Source organism: Pavona decussata, unplaced genomic scaffold (assembly GCF_977016875.1).
Source record: "Pavona decussata unplaced genomic scaffold, jaPavDecu1.1 SCAFFOLD_610, whole genome shotgun sequence".
Classification (NCBI taxonomy): domain Eukaryota; kingdom Metazoa; phylum Cnidaria; class Anthozoa; order Scleractinia; family Agariciidae; genus Pavona; species Pavona decussata.
Window position 1 is genome coordinate 56066 of NW_028145864.1, and position 21112 is coordinate 77177.

The 21112-nt window shown below is 37.7% G+C and overlaps 1 protein-coding gene and 1 pseudogene across 2 annotated transcripts; both read left to right on the plus strand.

Moving 5' to 3' along the window:
- The first annotated feature begins 1283 nt into the window (after positions 1 to 1283).
- LOC146449171 (DELTA-alicitoxin-Pse2b-like) lies at positions 1284 to 11158 on the plus strand. Of its 2 annotated transcripts, XM_085101945.1 has the most exons (3): positions 1423 to 1439; positions 4862 to 4908; positions 9459 to 11158. In XM_085101945.1, the coding sequence occupies exon 3, from the start codon at positions 9506 to 9508 to the stop codon at positions 11003 to 11005; it is 1500 nt and encodes a 499-aa protein (XP_084958071.1). In that variant the 5' UTR covers positions 1423 to 1439; positions 4862 to 4908; positions 9459 to 9505; the 3' UTR covers positions 11006 to 11158. The 2 variants fall into 2 exon arrangements, with proteins under 2 accessions (XP_084958070.1, XP_084958071.1); XM_085101944.1 differs by lacking the exon at positions 4862 to 4908 and having other exon boundaries at positions 1284 to 1439.
- A 1131-nt stretch (positions 11159 to 12289) lies between these two features.
- LOC146449172 (uncharacterized) lies at positions 12290 to 13323 on the plus strand (annotated as a pseudogene).
- Positions 13324 to 21112: the final 7789 nt, after the last annotated feature.

Below are 21112 nucleotides of genomic sequence, written 5' to 3' on the forward strand. Positions count from 1 at the left end.
GAAGAAATTTCAGATAGCCGCTTGTTTATGGATTCGGGGATATTTCTAAGGATTGAAGGTGGATGGTGTACGTACAGCGGTACGTTTCCTTCTTTGGTGTATAGGGAGTGTTTGCCACTTTTTAGGTCTAGGGTGACGTCTAAAAAATTGACTCTAGAGAGGTTTGCTTCTACTGTGATCTTGAGATCATTATCGCGGAAGATTTTGCAGATGTCTCTCTTTATTCTTTCGAGCTCTTGTGGTGTTTTATTGAATGCTGACAGCCCGTCGTCTCGGTAAAGGCTGATGTTATATCCGTACTTTTCGGTGAGGCGTGATAGGATGTAGCAGCCAACCAGCTCGCATGTTTCTGCGCCATCAAATGACCCCATGGTGACATCGAATCGGTCGTTGGAGGCCTTCTTTTCCCATGGGACATTTTCGCTAAACGGCAGTGACCTTTTAGCGTGGATGATTATGTCACGTTCATGTGGGCTGATGGGTCGGTAACTGTTAGCAAAAACCAGCGCTTTGCAGAGTAGCTTCTCGGTTATTGACGGGTAAAAATCACACACGTCAAAACATATGAAAGATAGCAATTCCTTGTTTTGCAAGCCGTTGAACCATTTAAGGACGCTGGATGTATTTTTCCATTGATTAATCTTTGTCTCGTTGATGATTGAGGTGTTGATGTCATCATCACCTTCAATCCTTCAATCCTTCAATCCCACTCGGTCGCTTTTATGTCTTGGTGGTCATCCAAGTAAATCTGCAATATTTGTTGAGATCATAGACATTTCGTATGGAAAATACGTTTTATTTAAGCTACAAAAAAAAATGTTGTGTGGCAAGGTTGCACATCCATCACGATCGCTAGCCGTGATTGTGAACGACCCTCTAAATGTAGGCAAAATTATTTGTTTATTTTCTCGTCCTTAACTATATGTCGCTTAAGAACAGGTCAAAATTTTCAGTTAAACCGTGTGTACTAAACACAACAACGTTCCTAGATTTAAAGCAACAGAACTGTTTCTTTATGAGACCCCTCTTTGACTGTGGAGGCTTGATGAATTAACTCACCGCGACTTTAGAAATCTTCTTTTTTATACTTGCGTGTACTTCACCATGTAGAATTCTCTCATGATAGCTAAATGCCTCCACATGATCAGATTTGTAGTGTTTTCTCTTTTTTAATCGATTTCTTTTCGTCTGAGAAGAAAGAAAGCAGTGACGCTATGGAAAGCGTCGCCATTTTCAATGGAATGGGCGTTTTTTTAGAACTAAGTTTCTCCACGTCATGGTAACGTGACGTAATCGCTTTAAAACTCTATTGACCACATGCTAACTAAACACGTTGAGGTTAGAATTTTAAATGAAGTCAGATATAATTTTCAGAAAAAATGCCATTCTTTCAGATCATCGCAAGGAACGGACCAAGAGACATCACAGGTACATCCGAGGTTAGTATAAGGCCGGCCATTTCACACTCAAAAGCTTTTTTTTTTCTACTTTTTAGATCCACAACAGTAATGATTTTTTTTTTTTTAAAGAAAGGGTGATTCCAATTAACCATTGTTAAATCTCAAGGGCAACGCTCTGATCTAGCTTTTTCGCGCTCAAAGTTGCTGAGATAACAGACAAAAGAATGTCAGATTTAGTTTCTTTGTATCAGATGTTCTCTCTTGCTAACTTTCATTTGCGAATTTAGTTTTTCAATAAAGGGAGAGGTCATACATGACTAAATATCGATCTAAGTGATACTAAAAATGTTAAATTTTTCGGTAGTTCGAAAACGAACAAAAGTCGTAAAGTTAAATGACTTGAAGATGGTTTGGTTTACTCGCTTGATATGCTGTTCAATTCAAATGTAAATATTTCAAATCAGTCTGGTCCCATCCGGTGAAAAAATTGACTCAAATGGGAATTTGCCGCAAGGCAAATGAATCTTGCATTACTAAGTCCAAGAGAAAATAAACGTATGTCCCAGACTGAGGATGAATAATCTTTCCATATGATAATCTTGCGTTACTTTTTATCTATGAAGTACTCTTACCAATTCCTCATTTGCTTAGACCAAATTTCTTTCAATGCGCCGACTTTTTTTTTTTTAATTTTCTGTTGTGGGAAACAACTCAGCTCAGGTCGCAATCAATAAATACTTCGAAAAAGAAACGCCATGACCGATAAACTCAGTGCAACGAGAGAAGCATTCTGCGTAGTCATTAACCGTTATGGCAAAGAAAAAGCCATGGAAAAATTTAAATTTGCATTAGGTGGTAGGAGCTAAAAGTTCCTTCCCATGAGCAATAATCTATTAATCAATTTTTCAACAATGCATCTTCAATTTAAAGTTTTCGATTTTTGACTCAGGTAACCGGGAAGTTTCAATTCAAGTGTCTGATGTCTCTGAAACCCTAAAGCGGCCGCTAACATTTGGTTCAGGCAACCACTACTAACATTGCTTAAAGATATGTTTGATATAATTGAAAGAATTTGGATATAGAAAATTGTTATGTCCTTGCTTATATTCGTATTGTATGATTCAGAAAAGTAATAATCTTATGGAGGTAAACTTTCTCCAAAGCGACGAGAAGGTTTTGAAGACGGCGTAAAATTGTTTTGACGGAGCTTCAGTTATAACAATCTTGAAACATTGCATGTTGATTTTTGTTCAGTTCGACAGACGGAGATTAGTCAATTTTACGACTCTATTACCCAATCGTGAGATCTCAAACAAGTGCCAGAACATTCCTTAAGACATAAAAGCCTCAAAGAAAGTTGGTATTTCGTAATTCAATATCCTCTACTAGGATTTTTAGTACCAGTAAAACAGACCATTAAGAAATGACATAACGATGGGCGATCCCTTTTCTCTGCACACAGATTGCCACATGCTAACTAAACACCCTGAGGTTAAAATTTTAAATTAAGGAAACACACAATTTTCAAGAAAAATACTATTTTGCTCAAATCAGCGCGAGGAACGGACTAAGAGACGTTAGAGGTACATCAAAAACATTTCGTGTTGATTTTTGGTCAGTGGGACAAACAAAAATTAGTCAATTGTACGACGTTATCACCGAATCGTGAGATCTCAAACAAGTGCCCGAACATTGCTTAAGGGGGGGGTACACCTGAAAGCATGTTTCAAGCCGCTTAAAATCGGTCAAATGGAAATATCTTGTTCGTATTTCAAGCAATACCAAAACCTTCCACTCATTACACAAAACAATGTTTTGGGGTGTTTTACGAATTTCTGGGTGAATTTTAGGTAAATTTGGAAAGAAAATAATTTTTCTTGAAGGATTGGTAAAATTAAGAGAATAAGAAATGTTGAAGATTTATGGATGTTTTAAAATTAGAATTGGTAGTTAATAATTAATAGGCGGACACCAAGTTAGTCCATTAGAAACCTGGGGTGCTCTTGCGTGGGTATCAACTGTCTGTTAGTGTTTCAAAAATCATTTTCTTTCTTCTATTCATTCTTAAAACCTCTTCAAATCTCACTCAAATTCAGGTAGAGCCCCTACCTTAAGACATAAAAGCCTAAAAAAAAAAAGTTGGTATTTCTTAAGTCAATATCTTCTATTAGGAATTTTAGTACCAGTAAAACAGACCATTAAGAAATGACATAACGATGGGCGATCCCTTTTCTCTGCACACAGATTGCCACATGCTAACTAAAAACCCTGAGGTTAAAATTTTAAATTAAGGTAACACACAATTTTCAAGAAAAATACTATTTTGTTCAAATCAGCGCGAGGGACAGACCAAGAGACACTAGAGGTACATCAGAAACATTTTATGCTGATTTTTGGTCAGTGGGACAAACTAAAATTAGTCAGTTGTACAACTCTATTACCGAATCGTGAGATATCAAACAAGTGCCCGAATATTGCCTAAGGCGGGGGAACACCTGAAAGCCGGTTTCACGCCGCTTAAAATCGGTCAAATGGAAATATCTTGTTCGCATTTCAAGCAATACCAAAACCTTCCACTCATTACACAAAACAAAGTTTTGGGGTGTTTTATGAATTTTTGGGTGAATTTGAGGTATATCTGGAAAGCAAATAATTCTTCTTGAAAGATTGGTAAAATTAAGAGAATAAGAAATGTTGAAGATTTATGGATGTTTTAAAATTAGAATTTGTAGTTAATAATTAATAGACAGACACCAAGTTAGTCCATTAGAAACCTGGGGTGCTCTTGAGTGGGTATCAACTGTCTGTTAGTGTTTCAAAAATCATTTTCTTTCTTCTATCCATTGTTAAAACCTCTTCAAATCTCACTCAAATTCAGGTAGAGCCCTACGTTAAGGCATAAAGGCCTCAAAGAAAGTTGGTATTTTGTAAGTCAATATCTTCTATTAGGAATTCTAGTACCAGTAAAACAGACCATTAAGAAATGACATAATGATGGGCGATCCACTTTTTCTGCACACACATTGCCCACATGCTAACTAAACGCCCCAAGATTAAAATTTTAAGTTAAGGTTAGAAAAAAAATTCAAGAAAAATACTATTTTGTTCAGATCAGCGCGACGGGAACGGACCAAGAGATATCAAAGGTACATCAGAAAAAAATTCATGTTGATTTTTGGTCAGTGGGACAAACGAAAATTAGTCAATTTTACGACTCTATTACCGAATCGTGAGATCTCAAATAAGTGCCCGAACATTGCTTAACACGTAAATGCCTCAAAGAAAGTTGGTATTTCGTAAGTTAATATCTTCTATTACGAATTCCAGTACCAGTAAAACAGACCATTAAGGAATGTCATAATGGTGCACACACATTGCCCACATGCTAACTAAACACCCCGAGGTTAAAATTTTAAGTTAAGGCTAGATACAATTTTCAAGAAAAGTACTATTTTGTTCAGATCAGCCCGACGGGAACGGACCAAGAGACACCAGAGGTACATTAGAGGTTAGTATAAGGCCGGCCTGATCACACTCAAAACTTCCTTTTACTTCTTTTGGTTATTGACTACAGTCTCAGTGTTTCTTTTATTAAAAAGAAATTGCGATTCTAACAAACCATCGTTAAATCCTTGGGCCAACGTTCTGACCTAGCTTTATCTCGCTCAATGTCGCTAAGAAAACATGTCTCCAGAAATTAAAATGTTTTAAGAGCGCCTGTCTGTAAAAAATCAGACAAATTGTAATTTCGTAGAAGGGGTGGAAAATTCAATTTCTTTCATATTTTAATGTCAGATAGGCTAGGATATAACTAAAGTACTGCATAGTTTTTTTTGGTGAAATATCCTTTTATTTCAAATAAAAATGCAAATAACGAAAATCCGTTAAAATCGTCATTTGAGGCGCTAAATTGTTACACGGGTTTGAGAGCCCCTACCCTGCGACAGCTGAAGAAAGCGCCGAATTTTTTTTTTATTCTAGCAGCGATCAGATGTTATATTTTCGTGCACTGTAAACCAAGCAATACTTCACAAATGACTAAGCCATCGAAAAAGATGCAGTCTTGATGATGAAATGCGCCGCACGTTGATCAAAGATTTGTATTCGACCAGTTTGCGCGGTGTACACCGGACGTTTAATACAAACAGCCGGCACAAACCTATGCGACGAACGACCACAGAATTGTGCCAAAATGGCATCTGGACCTGTCTCCTACAGCATATTATAGGGTTAGAACATTTCGAAATGTTTTTCTATGTGCTTATTTTAAGCTAATAATAATAATAATAATAATAATAATAATAATAATAATAATAATAATAATAATAATCGAATATTTATCCAGGATAACCCTTCAGTATAGAATACTGTTATCAACGGGGTCCTGTTGACTAATAAATTAAAAACTTACAAATAAGAATAATTAAGAACTGATATGTAAAAGCAAAACATGCACTAATTTAAAACTACAGTAAAAATTTACAGATAAAAATCTTCCAAGGCTCTCCTGAATAAAAATCTAGAATTAATACTTCTCAGACTTAAAGGTAAAGAATTAAATGTCGAGGCACCCAAAAAATAAAAACTACGGCGTGCAGAATCCATTTTGACTTTGGGCAGTTTTGCTGCTTTCCCATTGTTTCTAGTATTTAAAGCGTTATGATTCACTCGTTGAAAATAATTCTTAAAATGAGAGCATACAGTTCCATTAAGGCAGTCAAATACCAGACAGCATGCCTTCTTTTGTAAAAAGTAGTCAATTGTTAAAAACCGAAGATCACAGTTCTCCGGACTGCATATGGGTCAAGATATGTACACGGACTAAAAATTATGTCTGACCCTCAACGTCAACGTTTACCGCGCGGGGTCAAATATTTACATTTTGCACGGACTTTAAAAAGCTATCACGCCGCTCTTAATCATTGGCCCAAAAAATTTTTACAGGAATCTATAGACCATCCTTCTAACATTCAACCACCAGGAGCGTAATCGATTTGAAGATTTCGCACATAGTGAAAATTAATTTTATTCACGAAGTACTTTTATCGCAGTGAATTGTATGCCTTCAAAATTAAATTATTTCGCATACACAAAACGACGCAATATTTCCCCAAATCATTCCAACAGATATTTAAGGATTGTAAAATAATATTTAAGTGTTTTAAAAGCGGTAGAATGATTTGTTTTTCGCACGCGAGGCTCTTAAACCCGTGTAATAATTTAGCGCCTCAAATGACGATTTTACCGGATTTTTGTTATTTGCATTTTTCTTTGAAATAGAAGGATATTTCGCCAAGAAAACTATACAGTGATTTTAGTTATATCCTAGCCTATCTGACATTAAAGTATGAAAGAAATTAATTTTTCCACTCTTGCCGCGATATGTTTGATTTTTACGGACAGGCGCTCTTAAAACCTTTTTAAAATTGCTCTTTATCTCTTACTAATTCAATTTGAATTAAGTTTTAAAAAAATATATTGATATTTGAGAGGTTATAGACGATGAAATGTCCGTCTGAGTGATACCCTCAATGCCAAAATGCCATTCAATTTTTGATAGTTGATAGTTCTAAAACCAGGAAATCGGCGTGAAGTGTAATGACTTAATAGATAAATGATATTTTAAGTGAAAATCAGAATGCTTACGGCAACAAGAGAATGACTTGTCTGATCGCTTAAAGTTTGCTGCTCAATTCAGACGTTAATATGTGAACCCAGTTTGATTTTCTTCGGTGAAAAATAGGAGGTTATAACAAAGCAATTTAATCTTGGATCCCCAGTTAGGGCTGAATTATCTATAAAATTAAATATTCTTCCCTTACAAAGAACTTGTCATTAATGAAGTTCTCTTACTAGTGCTTCACTGTTTTAATCACATTTCTCTCAATGGGACAAATTTTATTTTTCAATTGCCCATTTCAGCAAACAACGCAGCTGAGGTTGCAATCAACAAATATTTCAAATAAGAAAACGCAATGATCAAGAAATTCAGTGCTACGTTAGAAGAATTCCGCTTAGTCAGTTATCGCGAAGAAACAAACAAACAACTGTCTCCGAAGAGGCGTGAATCGAAGGTACGATAAACTACGTCACCGTAATGTTTGAAAATATGTTAATATATATGAAATATATCGTCAATATCAGTGTATAAGTACCAGCAAGGATTGACAAAAAAAATCATTCAGGCAATTAAGATGGGGTCTAACACGTTTTGCTGCTTACAAATGGACCCACCGTTCTCCGTTGTGTTGGAATCCTAAATTACCTCAAAACAAAGGTCTTTCATATCGATCAGAAACACAAATATTTTTGGTTTCGTATATATGTTTGTTCGAACGTAAAAACCCTCGTGGATATCACAAACAACTGTATGGAGTAACAGCAGGTATATCCTCCGAGGACATAAAAAGACCGTTTTCCCATGGTTGCACTCAAATGTAATAAAGAATTCCATCAGTCACGGAGCGGTTTTTTTGGAATATTATAATAGACTGTCACAGCGACAATTTTAAAGCGAAACACGACCTATCCTACAAAGAACTTGATTGTTTAAACTAGCTCATTTGTTCAGTGCCTTCTTTGTAGTAAAAAATCAGATTTGGAATTTTATTACAGTTTATTGACGGTCAGTTTCGTTACACGGCAAGGGTATGTAAGCAAAGTTCTTTATTTAAGTGACAATCATTCTAGTGTTGAGTAGTACTAATTGGCGACACTAAATTAAGTTTGGCTATATATCTACGGACGAGACAAGGAAAGCAATACACTTCAAATTGGCAGGCTCAAAACATTCCTAAAACTTTGAAAGTTGGATAGTAATGGAAAAGTAACGTTTCTTAATTTCTGGTTTCTGAAAAATGAAATTTAAATGTTAAGGCTGTGCACCCATTTCCAGTTTCCCAGCACAGGTAAAATATAGAAAAACGTGTGATTCAAGTAAGAAATTAACGATTAACAAAAGTGGCAGTAAGTCCTTAAGGGGCTAAGCAACTTTATTAAAAGCTGTATCTAGTACTGCAAATATATTTCAAGTAATCTCTGAAAACGTATCTTAGAAGGTAACTTAATGATATTCATGAGACCTTCCTATTTAATTTCACCGTCCTTAAATTTTCGCGTAGATTCAGTAACCGAAAAAATTTAGTAAAAATTATCTCCCAACCGACTGAGAAGTCTTGTGAAACCGTCATCAATCGTCGGCATTTTCAATGTCAAAGTTTATCGCTATCGATCCGTCTTCCTTCCTGGAAGGTATTAAATTGCAACGTTATCGCTTTTTCTCAGAAAGAAATATCGTTTTGAAATATTGTCAAGCGAAATCGGTCTTTGTTTCCGCGCAAGATTGCTTGAAATTTTCAACTAATTTGTATTATGGGTGTTCCGAAAGTTCTCAAAATAACACTTGGAAGTGCAATTTGATTACAATTTCAAAATATTGTCCAAAAATTTCTTACGAAAAGAATACTCTTATCCTAGACGAACCCATTATGGAGGAGGGATTGATGAAATTCCTTTCCGTAAGTGTTAACGTGATCATACTGACCTTTCAAGCAACGTCTTATAGCGAAAATTGATTGAAGCCAATTTTACAAATCATCAGTGCACAGGAGGCATGAAACTTGGAAATTGGTGAAGTCAAAATGAATTTTGATTTAGTGGTGTCGGTAGAGTGTCAGAGTTTACAAATCCAACAATGGGCCTTCTTCGCAGGCGGGCAGACTGATGTCAAGTCAATTATAGTGGCTTGCGCAGCTGACAGATGCAGGGAGACCTAGAGCGGAATGGGGAAAAGATATTTTCGAACAGTTTACGACGCCAAAACTTTTTATTGGCCCGTAGACAATGCCGCTAGCTACGCAGGCTGTCAATTCAAGCTCCTAATTGCAGCAGGTAGAGTATCCGGTGGAGTGTGAACGTTGTCCAGCAAAGCCTAGCCTACCACGCAGTCGTAGGAGGAGACAAGTATCTCCTATAGAGGAGGTAATACGAATCCCTCTAAAAACGACTGCCTGGAAGGCATTTTACAGAAAAGCATCTGTAACGTAATTTTTTTAACAGGTTGTGCCCCACTGCCAGACCAAAGAGAAACAGGAATAACGTCAGCCATGAATTATCCATTGTTACTGTTTATCTGCATGACGGCCTCTTTCAGAGGAATAAGAGCAGAAAGCACGGACAGCAGTGACACGGAAGAGCTTGGAAAAGGAATCAATCTTCGGAAGACAAACTTATTGGGCGACTTCCAGGAAAACGAGGCGAAATTATTTGAGGCTTTGCCGGAAACCTGCTTTAAAAGGAAAAAGTTACACTACTCAGGAAGTAACTTTGATTACTACGCCAGCACCAAATCCTTTTACAAACATATGGCCGCCGCAGCTGGTTTGGAAGCCTCCCTCGAGTCTTCGTTTACTCTGGGCACTACTCTCAACAGTGTTTTACAGAAGACAGAATCCAAGGACTCCAAAGTAAGTGGACTGGCCTTAAATATCCGCGCCTTGAAAGAAAAGATCTTGGTCGAAAAGGATTGTTTAGATAACGTTGAAACTTCCACATTAACCAAACGCCTTGTTAAGGACTTTGAAAAGCTACCATTGGCATTTGCACAGCCGTTTCTCGCGAATTCCTGGAAAGCATATAACGTCTTTTTGGAGACATACGGGTCCCATGTGATAACGTCTGTGACGCGTGGATCAAGCATCAAGCAGACGACATTTGCAGAAAGTTCTAAGTCGTACAGTCAGAGGAATTTTCAGGTGAAATGCTGCATTAAACTTGCAGGTCCCGTAAGTGCTACCAAGGTTGGGGTGGAGGCATGTGCAAACGTCAGCAAGAAGGAAGAGACCAAGGCAAGCGACATGAACACTATAGACAAAACCGTCGTCAAAGGGGGTACCAAGGAAACCCGAAATAAGCTGACAAACAACAGGAGCAAAGAACTGATTGAGAAATTTTTGAACGAAGCTGGTGAATCAGACGCATCTGTTGAACACACCTTCAGATCGATTTGGGACATTTTGCAAAGCCGATTCGATACTGGGTCAGAAAACTACATCCGAGCTATAAACCTGCAGTACTATTACCTCGGCTTCTTGAATTATGGCTGCCAATTCAAAGAAAGTAGAGGAGTCTACCTACAGAAATTCGACTACACAAGGGGTTCATCCAAGAAATCTCCTGAATTCGAGTGCTCTCTGGCTGCAGAGGGCTGCCACCATCCCAACGACTGTCGATACAGATTTGGAATCTGGTGTGGCTGTAAAGGGAAATCTTGCGTTAAGTACAAATCGGAGAAACAAGACACAGGAGGATCTAAGCTCACAGCATATGCAAACACCCAAGAAAATTTGAAATGGCATGGCTGCAATTGGAAAGTGCCTGGGTTTACATGCGACTGCTACAACAAGAATATTGGGTTTCGGAAACAGGTGTGGAGGATGCCTAGCAGAGACGCCGCGCAGAAAAATGTTTCTCACCACATGAGTGGTGAGTCAGAGAATCCAGATGAAGATCTCGATCAAGGTTTAAATCGAGATCTAGGCAGGGATGCGGAAGAAAATGGTGAAGAGAAATTTGATCTGAGTAGTAGTGAAATGATATACGATTAAGATGTACCAAACGTGATCTGGAACATAGTTATTGAGTTTCCCGATTCAAATCAGTGACAATAATGAAGATAGTTAGAACACTAACTATTTAGTTGAACGAGTTTACGCAAGAAATATGTATGATAATTGAAGCTTGAGATTAAAACAATGAGATGTGCGAATTTTGTTGTTCGAGTGGTCATTCCGAAACGTTACTCTTGCAACTATTCAATGGAACAATTCCTGGCCAGACAACTTTAAAGCCTTAATTAACTCTCTTAGTGCCTAAAAGTTGCTCTGTAAAAAAGTTTGCTTTATCTACATGTTTTCCTCTTCAAGTGTATCGCACAATATTACAGAGCGACTACTGCAAATGAGACTTCTTAAGTCCAATAGTTTACCACAGTATAAACGGCTTGTAGTTTAACCTCTTTTAGCTTCCTCCTTTTTGATCCTCATTGGTTAGAAGATTTTTTTATGCAATATATCAAGCACCAGGAAGAGTCTTTCATCCAATTTCCAAACACCGAGAAGTGCGATGAAAAAAGGAGACGCAGCCGAAAGCTTTTGTAAACAAAGAAATAGAAAAGAAAAGGATGAAACATTCTTTCTAGTGTTGATATAGCTTTTCAAACCATTACATCCTCAGTGTCGTATCATTATATTCATATTTTCTGTTTTACCACTGTATTTCACTTAAGGACGTCTGTCTTCACTAGAATCATCTTAAACCCTATTACCTCACCATTGGAGTCGCAGGGTCTCATTTTCGGCTGAGTATCCCGTTCTGTTGTGCGACCTTGTCTGGGACAAGGTCGTAGACAAGTTGGCGACAAGGTAAACTTCTCTCCTCATTTGCAAACAAACAAAATCCTTGGCATGTTTCATTTTTGGTTGACACCAGATTTCATGTTAAACCAGTGAATTTGCTCTGTGTTAGCCATTAACCTGTCCAATTGATGAGTGGAGTGAAGTTGTCAATGCACTGGACGTTCGACCAGGCGGTATTGTTCAAAGAATAGATGACTTTATCTAACGCATAAGATGTAATTCAATTAATACATTTTATCCCCCAGATAGCAATTTAGCAGCTGGATAGAGTTATCTACTTTTTGAACAACCAATTCCAGATGTATAAATGTGTACTGGGGACATTCAGGCGCCAGTTGTTCAAAGAATAGATAACTTTATCCACTGGATAAGCCACTATCCAGTGGAGCAATTCTACTTCAACTAACGGTTTTGGCAAGTTTTTCACACATCCGATGCTTAAATGTGACATATGCTTCTACTCTATCCACAAATTATAGGTAAAAGACCAGGTGTTACACTGTGACAGAACTGTCCGATGATGTTGTTACAATGGAAACTGGGCTTCTAACAGCGGAAGTCTTTGAAATTGTTGTAAGATATGCCTTGAGGTTTAAAGATTTCATTAATTAGTTTGCTGGCTGGAAGGTGGTATCTATGAGTTGCGAAGACCAGATTTCAATCACCTTAGTAAAAGTAAGACAGATCTACACCAACCTGCACTTGGCGCAGCTATGTAACATCATTATCACCCTCATCATCATCATCATCATCATCATCATCATCATCATCATCATCATTATCTCTTTATTTACCCTCGGATTTTTAAGAGTAGCTTATGCAGCTAATATCTCCGAGAATTTACCCACCCAACCATGAGAATAAAAGACCAGACCACAACTCCGGAACTACGTCCTCTACTCTTTGCGAACAGTGAGTGGCTTCTTTAACGTCCCAAAGAGTTATTTCAAACAAGGGTTGTGAGACGGGGCCTACGGTTTATCGTCGGTCCGGTACTCTACCAACTGAGCTAACCGTTGTGCGGTACATGAAGTGTTGCTACGTACAGTTGCAAACATGATGACATTTATCTATTTGCTGCATGACATTTTCTTTATGGCATTATGACATTCTCTCTCTAGAAAAAAAACAAACATTCTGCACCATCCTCATTCAGTCAATATGGAGTCATAGCCTGTACTGATATCAAGGTTGCAGCGACTGTACTAATGAGTACACAAAATGCAACCTACTCATCTTATCGACGAATGCATTCATTTAAAGTTATTGTTGGTGTTGCACTTAATGCTGTGATAACCTACGTAGGCAAGTTGTACCCTGGTTCCATTTCAGATAGAGCTATTGTGCAGGAGTCAGGACTCCACAATCACTTGACTTCTGGGGATTTGGTACTTGCAGATAAGGGATTTCTTATCAATGACATGGTATCCCGTGGTGTATCTGAAAGAAGAAAGTTGGAATTGCATGTTTTCGCCTTCTTTTTACCCGCTGATTTCAAAACCAACTAGAATAACAAGTAGAAGTAAAACATCAATCAATAATATTTTCGTTAACAGTCTAGTAGATAACTTTACTAGTGGTTTACTCTCTACTGATCTCACTGACCACCTACCCATATTTCAAGGAAGAAATATGCTAATAGTTAACAAGACTTAAATTAGGGTTTATCACAAGATTTTAAACAAGGTAAAAAAATAGTATGGGAGAGAAAAACGAAAGAGGCTTTTCTTTGGAATTGGACATGACACTAATTAAAAACATCTGCATGAAATGAAACATGACCTTTGAACTTCCTACAAAAAGTGTCAGAATTTAGCAATGACTAACCGCGCGAACGCATCTAAAATCTTGCCCAAAACGCGGTCTTTTAGCGCTCAAGTCTAGCTTTCTTCAACAGGATCGGCTTCTTGAGAGAAAGACAGCGTTTCAAATTGATTTTTTATGTTCATACTAGATTCTACTGCAGGTGAACTAGAATCACGGCGACCCAACATCTGCAGGAAACTATTTATGAAACTCGAGAGCGGAAATACCACGCAAAATCGCATATCTCAAATAATCGATCACTAGTCTAACGCCGCTACAGTTATAAGGGTGAAAAATAATCGATTAGCTTTTCAAACTCACGCTTTTTTTTTTATAGTCTAGGCCCGAGTAACTGAAAATTACCCGTTTAGCTTAAAAGAGAACTACTGGTAGCAAGCATATTAGACGAGGCAGGAACTGCACTCGTAAGACTTCTTCCCTCACTAGACTTAATGATGTCCTCAGGAAAACTTTCCTTCAGGAAGCCAAACAAAACGCCAGGTCTAATGACTTAGTTGTGATCTCAGAGCGCGCGCCAAATTCAAAGCCAAATCGTTGCGCGGTTAGAACACGTTTGAGAGAGAAAGGAGCTAGGTTAGCAAAACGGGGAGGGAGGGAGGGAGGGAGGGGGGGGGGAGAAAATCCTTTTGATTTTATAGATATCTGCTAATGACCCTTTATACATTATTCCTTTTGACTTAGAATCAAAAGAACAATGCAAAAAAACAAAAATAAATAAATAAAATTATACAAGAGAAAGTAACACAAGGCAATATTTCTGAAGCCATGTTTTCAAAAATCCAGGTATAAATTACAAGGGTATAACCCAAATGGACAAAAAGAAGTTGAAAACATGAGGAAAATTTTATACCACTGCTTGTCTTAATCACAGTTGTTTTTCAAGCAATGAATCTGACGTTACTAGACGGAGTGAGATCCTGAACTAAGCCAGTTATTTCAGGATATGATAAATGAAAGTCAATTGCTAGGGTTTTGTTTGAAGGCACTCATTAAGAACACAATTTCTAGCTTAAAAATTCACATTATGAAGGCAACGTCTCCTGTGCATTCGATTGCTTAAGTTTATTGCGACATGATTAATCATGCAGACGAGAATATCAACCCGTTCTTTGCAATTCGGCTGATACACTCTCAATAATAATTACAAGGGTATAACCCAAATGAGAACAAAGAAGTTGAAAACATGAGGAAACTTTTATAGCCCTGCTTGTCTTAATCACAGTTGTTTTTCAAGCAATGATTCTGACGTTACTAGACGGACTGAGATCCTGAACTAAGCCAGTTATTTCAGGATATGATGAATGAAAGTCAATTGCTAGGGTTTTGTTTGAAGGCACTGATTAAGAACACAATTTCTAGCTTAAAAATTCACATTATGAAGGCAATGTCTCCTATGCATTCGATTGCTAAAGTTTATTGCCACATGATTAATCACGCAGACAAGAACATCAACCCGTTCTTTGCAATTGGGCTGATACACTCTCAATAATTATTATTAGTATTTGGGCTCAAATTGTTCAGAACGGCTTGATATTCTTCTTTGTATCATTAATCACTTCAAGATAAACTGTAGTAACCATATAAAGAGGAGATGGTGCCTCCACAAGTTATATTTTAGGTAAGAAATCATGTCAGTTTATGAATGACACAAAGCATAGGCTAACTAGTTCCTTGCATTCATCATATCCTGCATATCCTGAAATAACCTGTAAAGTTCAGGCTTTAAGCCCTTCTACTAACAGCAGTTACATTGCTAGACAAAACAACTGTGATTTACAAAAGCAGGACTAGCAAGAAAAGCCTATCTTTTCATCATTCCACTTATATCATTGTAATATTTTTTTTGATTTGTAAGAACATACCCTCAAAAATTTACCACGTTTTGAGACTTTCTAGGCTGATGGAATATGCTAGTCCAGAACATGACTTTAATTAGAGCTCATCACAAGAAAGCAAGGTCAAAGAATACTACAGACATGGTTTAGAAGGTTTGTCTTTGAAATTGGACATGACACTAGCACTGACATTTGAACTGACATTAAAACATAGCCTATGTGTTGACAAATTAAGTGGGACATTTGGCAATTATAAACGGCACCAGCGCATCTTTAATCTCACCCAAAACCCAGTCTTTTAGCGCTCAAGTCTAGCTTTTCACAACAGAATCGGCTTAATCGGAGCAAGACAGCGTTTTAAATTGATTTTTTGCCTTCATTCTAGAGCCATGACACAATCCGAATCACGCCGAAGAAACATCTGGAAATTATTTATGACATTGAAACCGGAAATCCGACCCCAAACCGCACTTCTGCACTCATCGATCACTAACCTAACAACGCTACAGTTATAACGGCGAAAAATAATCGAATAGCTTTTCAAACTCACGCTTTTTGAAGAGAAAATCCTTGCCATTTCTTGTTCGTGTTTAGTGATATAACTTTAAGTCCCGGATGTTGGCAAAAAGATTGGAACGGGGAACACATATGGCGGTTTTCAACAAGAAAATAAACTAAGTCTTTGGCCAGGTGAAAAATTCCCGATAATTTCATCTTGCCCGACTAGAAATCATCCCTAAGAGCTACTTTTTAAAGCCAAAGACTGTCACCTCCTCAAGCAAAGCCCAAAATATGCCAGCCTTCGTCCAAGCCCGAGTAACTAAAGTTTACCCGTTTAGCTGAAAAACAGGACTACTGGTAGCAAGCATATTAGACGAGACAAGAACTGCACTCGTAAGACTTATTCCCTCACTAGACTTAATGATGTCCTCAGGAAAACTTTGCTTCAGGAGGCCAAACAAAACGCTAGGGCTAACGAATTTCTTCTCAGCTAAGACCGCGCCGAATTCAAAGCGAGTTCGTTGTGCCGTGTATAAACGTTTGAGAGAGAATGGGGCTAGCTGGGCAAAACAATTAAATGACTCTACATCGGGTAGTTTCGGGGAGGGGGGGGGGGGGGGTAAGGAGAAGAATAGCTTTTGTCTTTTAAATGACTGCTGGTGACTCTTGTTTTGTACATCCCTACATTTAATGGGAAATAAAAAAAATAATAATAATAAAAAAAAAACAAGTTATATGTTAAGAAAAGTTAACAAAAATCATAGATTTCTGAGGGTATGTTCTTTTAAATTCAGACAGATATTATTAGTATTTGGGCTCAAATTGTTCAGAACGGCTTGATATGCTTCTTTGTATCATTAATCACTTCAAGATAAACTGTAGTAACCAAATAAAGAGGAAATGGTGCCTCCACAAGTTATATTTTAGGCAAGAAATCATGTCAGTTTATGAGTGACACAAAGCAAGGGCTAACTAGTTCCTTGCATTCATCATATTTTGAAATAAGCTGTAAAGTTGAGGCTTTAAGCCCTTCTACTAACAGCAGTTACATTGTTAGACAAAACAACTGTCATTTACAAAAGCAGGACTAGCAAGAAAAGCTTATATTTTCATCATTCCACTTATATCATTTTAATATCTGTCTGGATTTTTAAGAACATGCCCTCAGAAATTAACCACATTTTGAGACTTTCTAGGCTGATGGAATATGCTAGTCCAGAACATGACTTTAATTAGGGCTCATCACAAGAAAGCAAGGTCAAAGAATACTACAGACCTGGTATAGAAGGTTTGTCTTTGAAATTGGACATGACACTAGCACTGACATTTAAACTGACATGAAACATGGCCTATGTGTTGACAAAACAAGTGCGACATTTCGCAATTATTAACGGCGCCAACGCATCTTAAATCTCACCCAAAACCCGGTCTTTTAGCAGTCCAGTCTAGCTTTCTACAACAGAATCGGCTTAATCGGAGCAAGACAGCGTTCTAAATTGATTTTCCGAATCTCCTCTATATTTACAAATCGAAACGAATCACGCCGAACGACATCTGGAAATTATTTATGACATTGAGTCCGGAAATCCGACCCCAAACCGCACCTCTCGACTAATCGATCACTAGCCTAACAACGCTACAGTTATAACGGCGAAAAATAATCGAATAGCTTTTCAAACTCACGCTTTTTGAAGAGAAAATCCTTGCCATTTCTTGTTCGTGTTTAGTGATATAACTTTAAGTCCCGGATGTTGGCAAAAAGATTGGAACGGGGAACACATATGGCGGTTTTCAACAAGAAAATAAACTAAGTCTTTGGCCAGGTGAAAAATTCCCGATAATTTCATCTTGCCCGACTAGAAATCATCCCTAAGAGCTACTTTTTAAAGCCAAAGACTGTCACCTCCTCAAGCAAAGCCTAAAATATGCCAGCCTTCGTCCAAGCCCGAGTAACTAAAGTTTACCCGTTTAGCTGAAAAAAACAGGACTACTGGTAGCAAGCATATTAGACGAGACAAGAACTGCACTCGTAAGACTTATTCCCTCACTAGACTTAATGATGTCCTCAGGAAAACTTTGCTTCAGGAGGCCAAACAAAACGCTAGGGCTAACGAATTTCTTCTCAGCTAAGACCGCGCCGAATTCAAAGCGAGTTCGTTGTGCCGTGTATAAACGTTTGAGAGAGAATGGGGCTAGCTGGGCAAAACAATTAAATGACTCTACATCGGGTAGTTTCGGGGAGGGGGGGGGGGGGGGTAAGGAGAAGAATAGCTTTTGTCTTTTAAATGACTGCTGGTGACTCTTGTATTGTACATCCCTACATTTAATGGGAAATAAAAAAAATAATAATAATAAAAAAAAAACAAGTTATATGTTAAGAAAAGTTAACAAAAATCATAGATTTCTGAGGGTATGTTCTTTTAAATTCAGACAGATATTATTAGTATTTGGGCTCAAATTGTTCAGAACGGCTTGATATGCTTCTTTGTATCATTAATCACTTCAAGATAAACTGTAGTAACCAAATAAAGAGGAAATGGTGCCTCCACAAGTTATATTTTAGGCAAGAAATCATGTCAGTTTATGAGTGACACAAAGCAAGGGCTAACTAGTTCCTTGCATTCATCATATTTTGAAATAAGCTGTAAAGTTGAGGCTTTAAGCCCTTCTACTAACAGCAGTTACATTGTTAGACAAAACAACTGTCATTTACAAAAGCAGGACTAGCAAGAAAAGCTTATATTTTCATCATTCCACTTATATCATTTTAATATCTGTCTGGATTTTTAAGAACATGCCCTCAGAAATTAACCACATTTTGAGACTTTCTAGGCTGATGGAATATGCTAGTCCAGAACATGACTTTAATTAGGGCTCATCACAAGAAAGCAAGGTCAAAGAATACTACAGACCTGGTATAGAAGGTTTGTCTTTGAAATTGGACATGACACTAGCACTGACATTTAAACTGACATGAAACATGGCCTATGTGTTGACAAAACAAGTGCGACATTTCGCAATTATTAACGGCGCCAACGCATCTTAAATCTCACCCAAAACCCGGTCTTTTAGCAGTCCAGTCTAGCTTTCTACAACAGAATCGGCTTAATCGGAGCAAGACAGCGTTCTAAATTGATTTTCCGAATCTCCTCTATATTTACAAATCGAAACGAATCACGCCGAACGACATCTGGAAATTATTTATGACATTGAGTCCGGAAATCCGACCCCAAACCGCACCTCTCGACTAATCGATCACTAGCCTAACAACGCTACAGTTATAACGGCGAAAAATAATCGAATAGCTTTTCAAACTCACGCTTTTTGAAGAGAAAATCCTTGCCATTTCTTGTTCGTGTTTAGTGATATAACTTTAAGTCCCGGATGTTGGCAAAAAGATTGGAACGGGGAACACATATGGCGGTTTTCAACAAGAAAATAAACTAAGTCTTTGGCCAGGTGAAAAATTCCCGATAATTTCATCTTGCCCGACTAGAAATCATCCCTAAGAGCTACTTTTTAAAGCCAAAGACTGTCACCTCCTCAAGCAAAGCCTAAAATATGCCAGCCTTCGTCCAAGCCCGAGTAACTAAAGTTTACCCGTTTAGCTGAAAAAAACAGGACTACTGGTAGCAAGCATATTAGACGAGACAAGAACTGCACTCGTAAGACTTATTCCCTCACTAGACTTAATGATGTCCTCAGGAAAACTTTGCTTCAGGAGGCCAAACAAAACGCTAGGGCTAACGAATTTCTTCTCAGCTAAGACCGCGCCGAATTCAAAGCGAGTTCGTTGTGCCGTGTATAAACGTTTGAGAGAGAATGGGGCTAGCTGGGCAAAACAATTAAATGACTCTACATCGGGTAGTTTCGGGGAGGGGGGGGGGGGGGTAAGGAGAAGAATAGCTTTTGTCTTTTAAATGACTGCTGGTGACTCTTGTATTGTACATCCCTACATTTAATGGGAAATAAAAAAAATAATAATAATAAAAAAAAAACAAGTTATATGTTAAGAAAAGTTAACAAAAATCATAGATTTCTGAGGGTATGTTCTTTTAAATTCAGACAGATATTATTAGTATTTGGGCTCAAATTGTTCAGAACGGCTTGATATGCTTCTTTGTATCATTAATCACTTCAAGATAAACTGTAGTAACCAAATAAAGAGGAAATGGTGCCTCCACAAGTTATATTTTAGGCAAGAAATCATGTCAGTTTATGAGTGACACAAAGCAAGGGCTAACTAGTTCCTTGCATTCATCATATTTTGAAATAAGCTGTAAAGTTGAGGCTTTAAGCCCTTCTACTAACAGCAGTTACATTGTTAGACAAAACAACTGTCATTTACAAAAGCAGGACTAGCAAGAAAAGCTTATATTTTCATCATTCCACTTATATCATTTTAATATCTGTCTGGATTTTTAAGAACATGCCCTCAGAAATTAACCACATTTTGAGACTTTCTAGGCTGATGGAATATGCTAGTCCAGAACATGACTTTAATTAGGGCTCATCACAAGAAAGCAAGGTCAAAGAATACTACAGACCTGGTATAGAAGGTTTGTCTTTGAAATTGGACATGACACTAGCACTGACATTTAAACTGACATGAAACATGGCCTATGTGTTGACAAAACAAGTGCGACATTTCGCAATTATTAACGGCGCCAACGCATCTTAAATCTCACCCAAAACCCGGTCTTTTAGCAGTCCAGTCTAGCTTTCTACAACAGAATCGGCTTAATCGGAGCAAGACAGCGTTCTAAATTGATTTTCCGAATCTCCTCTATATTTACAAATCGAAACGAATCACGCCGAACGACATCTGGAAATTATTTATGACATTGAGTCCGGAAATCCGACCCCAAACCGCACCTCTCGACTAATCGATCACTAGCCTAACAACGCTACAGTTATAACGGCGAAAAATAATCGAATAGCTTTTCAAACTCACGCTTTTTGAAGAGAAAATCCTTGCCATTTCTTGTTCGTGTTTAGTGATATAACTTTAAGTCCCGGATGTTGGCAAAAAGATTGGAACGGGGAACACATATGGCGGTTTTCAACAAGAAAATAAACTAAGTCTTTGGCCAGGTGAAAAATTCCCGATAATTTCATCTTGCCCGACTAGAAA

What these genes read in the sequence shown, in the direction of transcription:
- LOC146449171 (XM_085101944.1), top strand. Translation starts at nt 1,352, where the DNA reads ATGAAGTCAGATATAATTTTCAGAAAAAATGCCATTCTTTCAGATCAT. An exon ending in ACATCACAGGTACATCCGAG is followed by an intron (nt 1,440 to 9,458) that starts GTTAGTATAAGG and finishes TTTTTTTAACAG; the next exon opens with GTTGTGCCCCACTGCCAGAC.